Genomic DNA, 13,657 nt, shown 5'->3' on the forward strand with positions numbered 1-13,657 from the left:
AATTTGAGGAAAACAATTAATTATGGGGATTTTACATTTGTGAATTAATAGATTTTCATAAAGTTATGTACCCTATGGAGTTGAAGAAGAGTTTATACAGTCTGCTTCCATTCATACATTTTTTAAAATTTATTTTTGATTGCACTGGGTCTTTGTTGCTGCATGGGGGCTTTCTTTAGTTTTGGTGAGTGGAGGTGCCCTCTTGTTGTGGAGCATGGGTCTAGGGCATGCAGACTTCAGAAGCTGTGGCACATGGACTCAGTCATCCTTGGCATGTGGAATCTTCCCCGACCAGAGATTGAACCCTTGTCCCATGCATTGGCAGGTGGATTCCTTACCACTGCACCACCAGGGAAGTCTATTTGCACATTCTTAAAAAGGCAAAAGAGTGCTTTTCACAACACACACACACACACACACACACACAAATCTTTAGCAATCTCTATTTTTCCTGTATACACACCAGGATGGTAAAGTTTATAAGGAAACATATGTGAATAATAAACACCATTTGGTGAGAGTTGAGAAAGTTATGTGAGAAAATAGAGCAGATTTCAGCATGTTTGTTCTTATTTCTGTAGGTGATTCAGAGGTATAAGATTATATGAAAGTTAGGAAAATTAAAAGAGAGTAGATCATAGTCTAATCTTGAAAAAGTATGTCCTGCATAAAATGAGTCATTTAACTTTATATGTTATAGTGTACATTCAATTCTTGCTTCAACAAAATTTACCTTGCCACGTAACTCAAATTGACCTCTAACTTTTTTCCAAATGTTCTTCAGATGCTGTTGAATGACTTCCTAAGCCATATTGCTCATTTTGATACTGAGTCTTTAAAAGAATGTAGGCTTTTCCAGTGATCAGTATTAAATGTTTGTTTCTATCATACCACGTGCTTTTAAAAAAGGTATAACATTTGTAAGGTATTTATATAGAAGTTTTCTTACAGTAAAGAATACAAACTGTATGATGAGTTGAAGATTGGCAGCTATTTGAAACCAGCAAATCTCGCCATTTTTTTTTTCCCTCTTATAGGCATTTGACAGATTATGTATGCAAATATGTTAAGGTTTTCATTTGCTTTTTTTAGCCTCACCATAATTGACATTTCTTATTTATTTTAGTTATGCACTTCAAAAAAGATGTGTTTTGTCTTTGGAATCGTGGTATTTGAAGTTTCCAAGCATTTCAAGTTTTTGAAGTATTGTCATGCCTCTCTACCACAAAACAGGCATTTTTATTTTGCTGTGTTAAAAAAACGTAAATACCATGAACATCAAAAGGGTCTCTCTGCCCGGCTTAGCCCACTTGACAAAGTACACCACAAAAGGCAGCACATCTTGTGAAAGTAACGTGTTCCCGGGCTTCCCAGGTGGCGCTAGTGGTAAAGGCCCTGCCTGCCAGCGCAGTAGATGTAAGAGACGTGGGTTCCATCCCTGGGTCCGGAAGATCCCCTGGAGGAGGGTATGGCAGCTCACCCCAGTATTCTTGCCTGGAGGATCCCATGGACAGAGGAGCCTCGTGGGCTATAGTCCATAGGATCAGAGAGTCAACCATGACTGAAGCGACTTAGCACAGCATAACACAACATGTTCTTGGGGGCCTCACATAATTTAAAACCCACATGATTCTGAAATTGTACCAAGGATTCTGGATCTCAGGTGTTTCACTTTACCAAGCAAAGTGGGCCCTCTGATAAGTCATTCAAATAGTATAATTCACTGGACATCGCTCTTCCCATTGTCTGGAATTTATGCAATTTGTAACTGATCTTTCAAATTTGTAGAGGGTGGGGCAGTGCTCTACTTCCCAGTGTGCTCCTACAAGGAGGCTCAGAAGGTGAGATTTCTGTGTTTTGATAAAATCAGGAAGAGTTGCATCCGCATGCGCAGAAAGCCCTTCCTTCTGGTTGCTTTTGTAGGTGGCTCCCGGTTGGACCCCGCTGGCTCCTTCGTCCCTACCAACACCAAGCAAGCTTTGTCCAACATGCTCCAGCGGCGCTCGGGGGCCATGATGCAGCCGCCCTCTCTGCATGCCATCACATCGCAGCAGCAGTTGATACAGATGAAGCTTCTGCAGCAGCAGCAGCAACAGCGGCTTCTCAGGCAAGCCCAGACGCGGCCTTTCCAACAGGTTTGTCCAGATCAGCAGTGTCTTCCGCATTTCATTAGTTCCTCTAGCCAGGAATGGGTGTGGGCGTGTGACTGATTCTTCCTGTGTGGGCATCCCTGACTACCTGTGAGAGTGCACGTATATCTCTCCTGTACAGGTTTATACATACTTCTCCCCTCCTTGTATTTTACCATTATCATTGATCAAAAAAGAACTTGAAATGTCTTAAGTTGGTTAAAAGTATGCCTGAAAACAAAAAGAAGAGCTAATGATTTTCTGATCACTTATAAGCGGCAAGACTTTTATCTTTGAGATGACCTTATCTGAGCCCTCACTCCCTGTTATAATCATCATACTCTGTGCTCCTTTGAGCTATGCTTTAATGATTCATTCATTATTTGCTGTATTACTTTGAAGTTGTATCTCTGAAGCACTGATGTTCCTTAGGCTTTCTCCTACAGTGCCCTGCATTGCCCTGACTCTGGCTTTATACTTCTGGCTATATACCTCACCAATATCTATAGAAGGCAAAGAGTAGACTACAAGTAACAGTCAGGATATGGATATCTTTAATTATTGATTTGTATTATTTCTATTTGTATGTCCTGTAAAAATAGAAATAATTTTTATTTTTTTCCCTAATTTTTTTTAATGTTCAGGATAATAGTGGTTGTTTAACAAAGCATTGGTGGAAGTCACACAAAACTTCATACGGACTCAAACTACAAATCTGCACAAATACATTAAAGCAAAAAGAAGGAAGTGAGAATATGACTTTTTCTTTTGGTTTCTGTATTCATTTTGTGTTTTCCAAGTTTTCTTAGGAAAATTGCGCTTTGATGATGCTAATGATAGCTGCTAACACCAAGAGAGCACTTACTATTTGCCAAAACACTTGTACGCATTGCACTTTGATGTACTGATTATCTTAGATCTCACAGCAGTCCTAGGAGTAAGGTACTTTATGATCCATAAAGGCAGTAGCCAATCTACAAGCGCATCCTGCTCTAAGAACAACCACAGGTTTTCAAATTAGCAAGGAATTCCAATGCTTTTAGAAATGGTCTTTGTATTTGGAGTAACTTTCTAAACGTACCTCCATTGTACAGCTTACAGCATGTCCACATTCAGTCCACTTAGTGATTTGGGGCATAGGAGTGGTAGGGTTAGGTGTGCAGTCTTAACAGAGATCCATTAAAAAAATTTTTTTTTTAACCCTTAAGAAGGACAGGAGAGAGCAGTCTAGTTTGAACCACACAAGAATGTAAACAGCAGTCACAGTATGCTCATTTCCCCCGACCTCCCAGGGAGATCTGATTGTTCAGACTCCCTGGGTATTAGGAAAGATGGGCCCAAGTTGCTTCTTACACAGAAATGATGAGAATTTGATGAAAATATTTTAAAAGCCTTGGTTTTTCTCTAAACAACAAGTTTGGAGTCATTCAAAACCTCATTGGGATTTTAGCTCTTTCTGAGGATGAACAAAAATAGTTACACCACTGTTTCCAATCCTCAAGGAGAAAAAATTTACTAGAAGCTAAATAATCACTCCACTAGAATGAATTCATCTCCCTTTTAAAGTAATAGAAACCTAAGTAAAATTTACCCTCCATTAAGTATGTTTTTTTCTTATCTACTTTTCTATCACAAGGTGTTATTTGACTTATTAATAGACAACTTTCAGACTGTTACTGGCGAGTTCAGTTTTGAATTTCTCCTAAGTGGTTCTTAACATTGGGGAGCAGCTCGCCAGCCTGGTTATAGGTGAAACGTCTGTCCTCAAAAATTCACTTCCTGATATCAGCCATGAGAAGCAGTTTCCCCTGAAGCAAAAGACTTCTTTAAAAAGGGAATTCAGTGAAAAAATCTTCATGTATTCAAAAATGTCTTTGCATATTTGGAGGTAGATTTATGACCTAAAATGTACCTATAGGACCCCATTATTAACACCACTCAAAAATACCTGTTACTCTATTCTTTTATGGGCTTCTCACGTGGCGCTAGAGGTAAAAAAAAATCCAGCTGCCAGTGCAGGAGACTGAAGAGACACGGGTTCCATCCCTGGGTCTGGAAGATCCCCTGGAGAAGGAAATGGCAACCCACTCTAGTATTCTTGCCTAGAGAATCACATGGACAGAGGAGCCTGGCAGGCTACGGTCCGTAGGGTCGCGCAGAGTCGACACAACTGAAGTGACTTAGCATGGCATTCTTTTATACTGTCTAGGGTTGTACAGCTTATACCAACAGGAATTAACTGATAATTTGTTAACTGATTCTTCTGTAGTAATTTTATCACATCTTAGGTTTTTCTTTTCTCTTTTCTTTTTCCCCTTGAGAAGTCAGGAGTTCTTTCTTCAAGTAGTAAAAGCTCAGCTGCACAGCGGTGATTGTATTGGCATACCTTGTTTAGTTGTGCTTTGCTTTGTTGTACTTCACAGATATTGCACTTACTACAAATTGAAGGTTTGTAAGTAAGTACAGATTGACAACCCTGCATTGAACAAGTCTCAGGACTGTTTCTCCAACAGCATTTGCTCACTTTCTGTCTCTCTGTTAACATTTTAGTAGTTCTTGCAATACTTCAACCGTTATTATTATTATATTCGTTATGGTGATCTGTGATTAGTGATCTGTGTTATTTCTATGACTCTCTGAAGGCTCAGATGGTTACAATTTTTTAGCAATAAAGTATTTCTTAATTAAAACGTTTTTAAAAGACACAATACTGTTGCTCACTTACTAGATTATGGTGTGGCTTATTTTTAAAATTTTTATTGATTTAATTTTGACTGCTCTGGGTTTTTGTTGCTGCACCTGGGCTTCCTCTTGCTGTAGCAAGCAGGGGCTACTCTCTAGCTGTGGTCCTTGAGCTTCTCTTGTTGCAGAGCCTGGGCCCGAGAGTGTGCCAGCTTCAGTAGTTGTAGCTCATGGGATTAGCTGCCCTGCGGCATGTGGTATCTTCCTGGACCAGGGATCGAACCCACGTCCCCTGCATTGGCAAGCGGATTCTTAACCACAGGACCACCAGGGAAGTCCTACAGTATAGTTTGAATATAACCTTTAGATGCACAGGAAAATAAAAAAATTCAGATGACTCCCGTTATCCAGGGATATTCCCAACCCGGGGATTGAACCCTCATCTCTTGGGTCTCCTGCATTGGCAGGCCGGTTTTTTACCACCAGGGTCACATGCGAGGCCCTACTTTATTGCAGCATTCACTTTATTGCTGTGATCTAAAACCAAATCCACAGTATCTCCAAGGTATGCCTGTATGATAGTCACCTCTACTCCTCTCCTATATTCTTTTTTAACAGAAGCAGGCATTTTTTTTTCCTACCTCATCATTCTTTAAGTGTTGGCTAATCAAGAGAAATAGTATTCTTTAAAGGAAGAGGAATGCATACATGATCAGACACAGGGTGGAGTGGTCCTCCATAGAGCAGATGAGATCGTATGTAGCATTTCTAAAACGCCTGCACCAAAGAGGTTCTGAGGGAAATGTTAGCACCTTTTCTTTCTCCCAGTAGATCATGGATTAATATACATAGACTCTAGCTACATATGGTATTGTGGCAGAAAACAAATTTTCATGTAATCTTTAAAAAGGTAGAATTATATGGAATATAAGTGATATTGATACATTGTTTTCATATTTTATTCTTGATGCAATTAGCTGTTTTCTAGTAAGTACTGACCTATGTGCTTCATAGTAAGAAAAGTTGATTCTGATTTTGGCAGCAACATTTTCTCAATTTAAATGCATACACAAAATGTGATTTCTCTCTAGCTGTTTAAAACTTGTGTTTTTTTTCCTTTCTCAGTTTTTGGCTTCTTTTAGAGAAGATGAAATAGGTATCATTTTCCTCCTTATCTTACCAATTTCCTAATTACAGAAATCCAACAAGCTTGATGGAGAATTTCAAATTATCTTAGCTTTCAAAATTGATCTTAGTATTGTGACAGATCCTTTGAAAGACTAACCGGTTCCTCCAAACCTTGGATGTGACTGCTCTTTCGGCTGGCTGTACAATGACACCCTACCCCGCACCCCTCTAGCTAGCTGACCCTCTCTTCTTAGCTCAAACATTGGGTCTTTATAATACTTGTATCATTTCATTTACTGAGCAGAGGGTAGAAATCTATGAGATGTTTGTTGAATGAATTCATATTTTGAGCAGCTATTTCCAGAACCCTGAAACAAATATTTATTTATGTTGACTGTGCTGAGTCTTTGTTGCAGCGAGCAGAGGCTGCTCTCTAGTTGCAGCGCACTGGCCTCTCACTGCAGTAGCCTCTCTTGTTGCAAAGCACAGGCTTCAGGAGGAGCGGACTTGGTAGCTGTGGCATGCTGACTTAGTTGCTCCATGACATGTGGGATCTTTATGGACCAAGGATAGAACCCATGTCTCATGTTGGCAGGTAGATTCTTAACCACTGGACCACCAGGGAATTCCAACCCTGGAGCATCTTTAGCAACCTTAATCCTTAGCAATGTGATTTTTATCCACAAATTCATCTTGTAGCTCTTCCTTTGAGTGCTTCCAGAAACTCTTCTCAACAGTAACCTCTGCTATGCTTGTTTTGAAAACATAGATGGGGCAGAGAAGGCCCAAGCTCTTGAATTCCAGATGTGGCTCAGACCTGGCAGAGTCATCCTAGCCTCTTTCCATCTAATGGAGAGAGTTGATGTGTAATGGAATCTCTAGCCTTAGATGGTGCATGAGGAAAACTAGAGTCCCATTATAAAGTAACTGATTCTGCTTCAGAGGCTGAATATATCAGCTTCAGTTGGTCATGCAGTTTTCTGTTATGAACCATCTTACATCTCCTCAGGAATATATTAATAGTGTTGTATATTAACACCAGTGCTAGAAAAATGGTGCTAAATATACAATAACATGGATGTTGTTAGGTATTGTTAATCAAATTATTTGATGTAATGACTTATTATAATCAAATGTATTTTCTTATGGCTTTAGTGCATATTGACATGCATAAAGATGTTTTGGCAAGGAAACTTGTTTTTATTTTTCCCAGTTACAGTCTTCATCCAGTAAAGTAAAAATGCTCTCCCTCCATTCCTTACTCAGTGTCCCTTATTGAAATGAGACCCAGTGTCATGATTTCTGTCATCTTTCTGCTCCAGAGGCTCATCTATAAAATGGAGCTAATATGACACTTGCTTCATAGGCTTCTTGTGAAATTAATGATTTAACGTGTGTAACAGCCCTCAGAACAGTGGCTACCTTATAGTGTGTTCTCAAAAAATGTCAGGTGCTATACTTCATGTTATTGTTTTATTAATATTATTTTATGGTTGTATTATTTCAGAGGAAATCCTTGCCCCATAAAAATGATCTTTATTTTCTTAAATATGTTAAGGACTAAAAATAAATGTACATCCAATGCTTTACTTGCATAATTACATTCATTGTCCTATTATGACTGGTACTTAGTGGAAACCAGTAGAAGAGACCAAGAAAAAGAAACATTGTTTAGTTTTCCTAATAGTCATTTTGGCTTCTTGGAGCATTATGTTTTTACGATCTAAATTCTGTGATACAAACTTTAGAACAGTGATTCCAATTTCACTATTAAAAGTATTACTGTTGTATTTTATTTCCCACATATTCCATGATAAACTATTGTAAAATATAGAATTTTGGTTATAATAATGCCAAATGCTGCTTAAATTGTTTTCCAGTTACCTTTTTATTATTTCTCATATTTGTCTTCTGATAGGAGATACCTACCTTCCCCACCCCCACCATATCAACCTTTTAGGGAAGAGGGTTTTGAAGGGAATTTTAAGCTTTGACACAGGAAGAGGACCTAATTTTCTACCTTGATTTATGATATCACTTAATCCTGATTTCTCCTTTTCAGTGTACATAGTCCTCTTGTGTTCTTTGGAATAATGCTAGAGAGTTTGAGAGTCCAGTGAAAGACAGACAGAAGTAATGTTTATCTTAATTTGATTGAGCAGATTTGGAAGAAAGCAATTCACTGCTGGCTGTAAATAATGAGTCCTAAGGATATTCGTGACATTAAAGAGGAGGATTTCTGCCAGGCAAAAATGATGTGCTCAGTTATAGCATATGGTTACTTGGATATCCTGAAGTTGGCACTTGGTTTGCTTGTTCTCATGTTGGCGTTGGATAAGAACTGAAGAGTGCAGCGCCTTACAGAAAGTCTTATTATCACCTGCCCCTGCCGGCAAGCATGGCTGGGCTCAAGAGAAGGCTTGGAGACCCTCCCAGAAACTGTGTGGAGGAGAGAGGGATTCAACAGGCCCCCCGCACCAGCACAGCGCTCTCTGCAGGGAGTCCGGGTCGCCAGCAAGGGGATGGGGCTCCCCTCAATAATGGCAACTGACACCCTTCTAAGATTTTAATGAAAGAACATTGAGTCAGTCAGAGCCTTCCAGAGTTGTTAGCGCCTTGGCAGAAGTGACCCTGTAACATCCTGAAAACAGGCCTCTCGGATTGATAGAGCCCATTTAAGTTAAGCAGCATCCTTTTTATCTGGTAACTGATCTCCCTTACGGATGTGGTATCACCTTGGTGTATGTTTCCTTCCTCTGATCTTTCACTCCTCCTCACTCTCTAGCAGTGTCTCTCAAACATACAAGGTTAGATAATAGATCAAACACTTGTATACTTACCACCTAATTTTATTAAATAATAATGTTCTGCCACATTTGCTCTAGATTTTTTTTTTTTTAACATAAATACGATAGACATGGATGAGGCCCCTGGTTTCCTGCCATTTCCTTTCTTTCCTGTAAAGATGTAGTCATTATCATGAATTTGTGTTTCTCTTTCTTATTAATGTTTTTATATTTTTGCTACTTATTTTTGCATCCATTGATACAAACATTATATAATATCACCTTCAGATTTATGGCCTCACATAGGTATTATTGTATTGTTTTTTATCTTTTTAATGTTGACTAATTTTGAATTATATCTACTTTGTTATACTTACTTGATTTTATTTGCTTGTCTGCTCAGGTTTCATGATGAGTGTTAACATTTATTCATTCTGTTAATGATCATTTAAGTTATTTCCAATTTTTTGTTACTGTTAACCATGCTACAGTAAACATTTTTGTACACTTCTGTTTGTGCAGAGTTTCAGGGTATGTATGTGGAAGTAGAAGTGGAGATTTAATTTCCAAAGTGGTAGTGATTCCCATCAGTTATAAATGAGTGTTTTACTTTCTCCGCATCTTCACTAAACTTTGATTAACCTTTAATTTTCTCACTCAGAGCTGCTGAAATGATATTGTATTATGACATTTTAATTTGCACTTTCTGATTACCTGTGAGGTTAGGCATGTTTTATAACTCTACTAGCTATTTAAATTTTCCCTTCTGCAATTTATCAGATTGTATAATTTGAACATATTTCAAAATAATTTGGTTCTTATTTGGTAAAGGTATGCAGATCAATCTTATTGAAACAAATCTTGAGTTTTGACACGAATCCTTCATGAACTTACTCAGAGACTATGATTTTTATACATCTCAGTGACAAAAATGAGCTTATGAAAACAAAACCCACTGAGCTAGTAAATATGCCCTAACAGCTATCACTTTGTTCCTAGGGTGGAAACTGTGTCCAGAAAAGTGAATGCTCTGCTTATTACTTAATAGCTGGTATTTCTCTATTTACTTGGATGATGAGGAAGTAATTTGATGAAATTATGATTGTGCAAATATAATGATCCTGAAGATAGTGTACACAGCTTGATTTTTATGAATGGAATGAAGATAGGGGTGATTTTATGAATGGAATGAAGATAGAAAGTGAACCACTCATATAAAGGTGATAGAGTTGGATACAAGACAAATGAATAGATACAGTGAATTATGTACTTACCCCTAAAATGGTGAGAATAGGTATTATTTGCTTGGGAAATTCCTCCTGTTATTTCTAGTTCTTATTATAGTAAACTGCTTTTTTTTCAATTAAGGTTGTGAATATTTTATGTCATCGCTATTTCTAAACCTCAGTGAACAGAAAAACTTTAATATGTCAAACAAAATGTCACTTAGAATCTATTTATAAAAATGATTAAGCAAGGAAATCATTGACTTGAAAAAGAGGAATATTTTTTCCCCCAGCATGGAGTTTCCTTTTTATTAATAAATTAGATTCCTTGTTAGCGTGTAAACACTAGAACACTGTAAATAGTTCTTGTCTATTTTGGTTGATTGAATGTGTGGTTAAAGTGATGCTCTGTTTTCGTTTGCATTTACTGGCAATGGAGCAATCTAATGACCTCCTCCAATAATACATGACTTGTTCACTTAATGTCTCATCTGTTTCATGTGACCCAAATGTCCTGAGCTCTTCTCCCCTGATTCTGGGCTGGGAAAGTCTCAGGCACTCTTTGGCTTACACTGGGGGGCCCAGCATCCTTTTGTTTTGGGAAGTTATCTGGTTCTGATCGCTTCTCTACTTCCTGTCTGTCCCCATTTAACCTCCAGGTTGTGGTACTACTCCGTTACGTGACTGTTGTCATGTTATTTGTGTCCCAGCCCATGGTGATATTGTTTGGCATATAAATTAATATAACCTATCTTAGGGCCTGGGGTTTTAAGTCTTGACTCCCTGAAATATTGTTTTGAGATGAACTGATTCTTATGTGTTTTGGCTACCCACATCATTAGGCTAAAAAATCTTATCTGTATTGTCTGCCGTTTTCTTGCTGTCCCCTTTCTGTAGGACTTCTGTAACTCTGCTGTCTCCCTTCTGGAAGACTTTGACAACATAATGGTAACACCCCTGCTGTCATTCCTTATACTTTCTTTTCTTTCTTTCTTTTTTTTTTTTTAAATTAAGTAAATGTTTATAGCATTACTCTTTGAACATCAAAATGAGAAGCAGGTTATTCCTCTATAGCTGGTAATAATTACAGTCTTCATTTCACTGTTACTCACTTGGTTTATGTTTGAAACCATGACACAAAATCATGAATGCATTGCCCATGTTCACTTCAACAGAATTTATTTCTGGAAGTTGTCCCCTTTGATTGCCTCGTGCTTCCCATCATATATATGTATGGTATAGAAACCAGTGAACGATTGTGTCCTGGGCTTGGGAACATAGGCAAGTTCGTGCACCATCATCTCAGTCCCACTTTCAAACCCATCTATTCCTGAGCTCTTGCTTCTCTCTGTGGTAACTCAACATCATTAGTGGAGGAACGCATGGCATGCTGACTCATAGGCCAATGCAAGATAATGAAAACTGTGGTTATGACAATGCCCTACTCATCACATCCCACTCACTGGTTCTTCCTAAATTCTCAACAGAACCCATCATCTCTGTTTTCTTTCCGGTATGGAGAAGATTTTTTTTTTTTTTTTTGAGCATAGGTCTTGTGCATGCATGTCATAAGACCTCATCTCTACTGCTTTGCCTGGGCTAGCTAAGAATGCATGTTTTGCATTAAATTACTTATAGGTTTCTATATCAGGTAGCCAACCCACAACATAAACCCAAGAAGCATTAGAATAAAACAGAGCACACATCTCAGATGTGAATGTAAGTCAACTTGTTTCACTACGAATTTAATGGGTAACATTTTCTGTACATTGGTGAAAATATCCTTAACTGCAAATACAACTTTGACAATATTTAGGCCATGTAGGCAATTTCATTAATTGTTCTTTAGGCAGAGGAAAGTTTGCAGACTTTTCTGAAAACAATTTTTCTATCAGTTTTTCCTGAGATTTGTAGTATACAGAGAGCAAGCAAAGTTTCTGTTTGTTTAAAAACTTGAATTAAACTATCAGATTTTAAAATACTTGCATATAGTTTATGTTTGCTGTAGGGCAATTATTGTTCAGATAATGTAATTTAAACAATATAATTTGCATTTATCATTGATTTTACTTTTTAAAAAATAGACAAAATATTTTATTCATCAAGTATTTAAAGAGTTATATATAACCTACATATTCATTCAAATAAATGGAAACGTATGTATACATCTTTGCTGTCATTTCACTATTCTTATCTTTCTTTAATAGTCTCCAATATTAGAAATTTAATGAATGCATTATTCAACTAATCAATATGCTCTAGTCATCATTTATGAGCACACTAACAGTTGTTTATTGTTGTTTAGGTTTATTATTGAAGTGTGTTTATTTCAAAATGAACCTGTTTGTGCCAGTAGTTAATGTTACTGTTAATTGATCACCAACTGAGTTATATTTGATGTGAAAGCTTTATGAAAGAATCAAGCACAATGGTCAGCAAGACCTCTTTTAATTAAAGAATTTTCTATGTATCTTTGTCTGCAATCAAAATATACCCATGTAATGTGATGCCAAAGCTTTTAGTTCACACCATTTGTTGTTTAACCTTGGACACCGTTACTCAGGACCTTCCAAACAAGTAGTTTGAAACATTACCCACTGGTTCTCAGTGGGTGACCTTTATTATTATTATTCCTAAATCAGCATTTTCAGAAACACAGAACAGCATTTTCAGAGTCATAAAATCTGGCTGTGGTTTTCAGGTACAACACTTCTCTCTCCTTACAACCCTTAAATAGTATTGGCAAGTTACTAAATAGGAATTTGAAAATATCATTACTAGTGAATTGAGTGGAGAGAAGTTTCCTGATCCTGAAGTGCTGCTGATTGTAATGCTTACTGCCTGCTAATTGGAGTCATAACCAATTCTCTTGTAGAAAGAAAGCCTCACATTTTCTCAGTTGACTCAGAGTGAACTAATGAAAAGAAGAAGACCCAGAAGACTGAAAATTGTCTTTGAGGATGATGTATCACAAATTTTAAGCCTACCGCATTCATTCGTTTCCAGTCACGCAGGAGGTTTTCAGCGTCTGTCTGAGCTCAGATACTCTCTTGTCTAATTAAAAATAAAGCAGTAAGAGAGAGGCTTAATCTTATACAGGCCAGGAAGAAGAGTCATTATTGAACAGCACAGCTGTTTAAAAAGTTTTTACGAAGTGGAAATTTTAGAAAATAAAATAGATTGCTATTTCTTATCCAGAGCCAAACCTAGAGCAAAGTGTTTAAAAACAAACATGGTAGGAATTTACCTTGTAGGAATTTACAAGGTAAATTTATCTTGTGGGAATTAACCTTGGGTCTCAGGGTAGAGATGGGTTCATGTAGCTGTCAGAATTGCCCAGTTAACCGTTTCTTACTCCCTTGGCACTTGTAACTTGGGTACCTGAGCCAGGGGAGCTGAAGCCAGACCACAGTGTGGCACCTGACTAGACACAAATGCTCCATCAGAAACCAGCCTCCTGAACTGCCCTTTACACTCACAAAAGCGTGAAGTTAATGTTGCCTCTGATTGTTTCAGTTAAGCGGAAGGAGAGGGCAGTTGAGCTACTACTCTACTCTCTAGGTACTAATAAAAGGAAAGAAGAAATCATTAGAATGACAGATGCTAAGAATTGAATTGAAAAGTGAGTTTTTAAAACAAAAGATGATACTCAAAAACATGGGGCACTTGAAAGCACTTGGTAAACTAATTTATGCTGAGATATAAA

General features: G+C 37.7%; 1 protein-coding gene across 21 annotated transcripts in view; it reads left to right on the forward strand.

The window, feature by feature from the left end:
- Positions 1 to 13,657, forward strand: part of MED12L (mediator complex subunit 12L) — a 364,655-nt gene that overhangs the window by 328,349 nt on the left and 22,649 nt on the right. For all 21 annotated transcript variants that reach the window (XR_015160227.1, XM_086390493.1, XM_086390411.1 and 18 more), the window contains one exon: positions 1,924 to 2,135. Coding sequence is in view for 20 of the 21 variants with exons in the window: in XM_086390493.1 (XP_086246619.1) it covers positions 1,924 to 2,135 (212 nt within the window). In the remaining variant the exon portion in view is untranslated. The remainder of the gene's footprint in view (positions 1 to 1,923; positions 2,136 to 13,657) is intronic.

The sequence above is a fragment of the Bos grunniens genome, chromosome 1, assembly GCF_055505025.1.
Source record: "Bos grunniens cultivar Pamir isolate PY7600 chromosome 1, Bosgru_T2T1.0, whole genome shotgun sequence".
Lineage (NCBI taxonomy): Eukaryota > Metazoa > Chordata > Mammalia > Artiodactyla > Bovidae > Bos > Bos grunniens.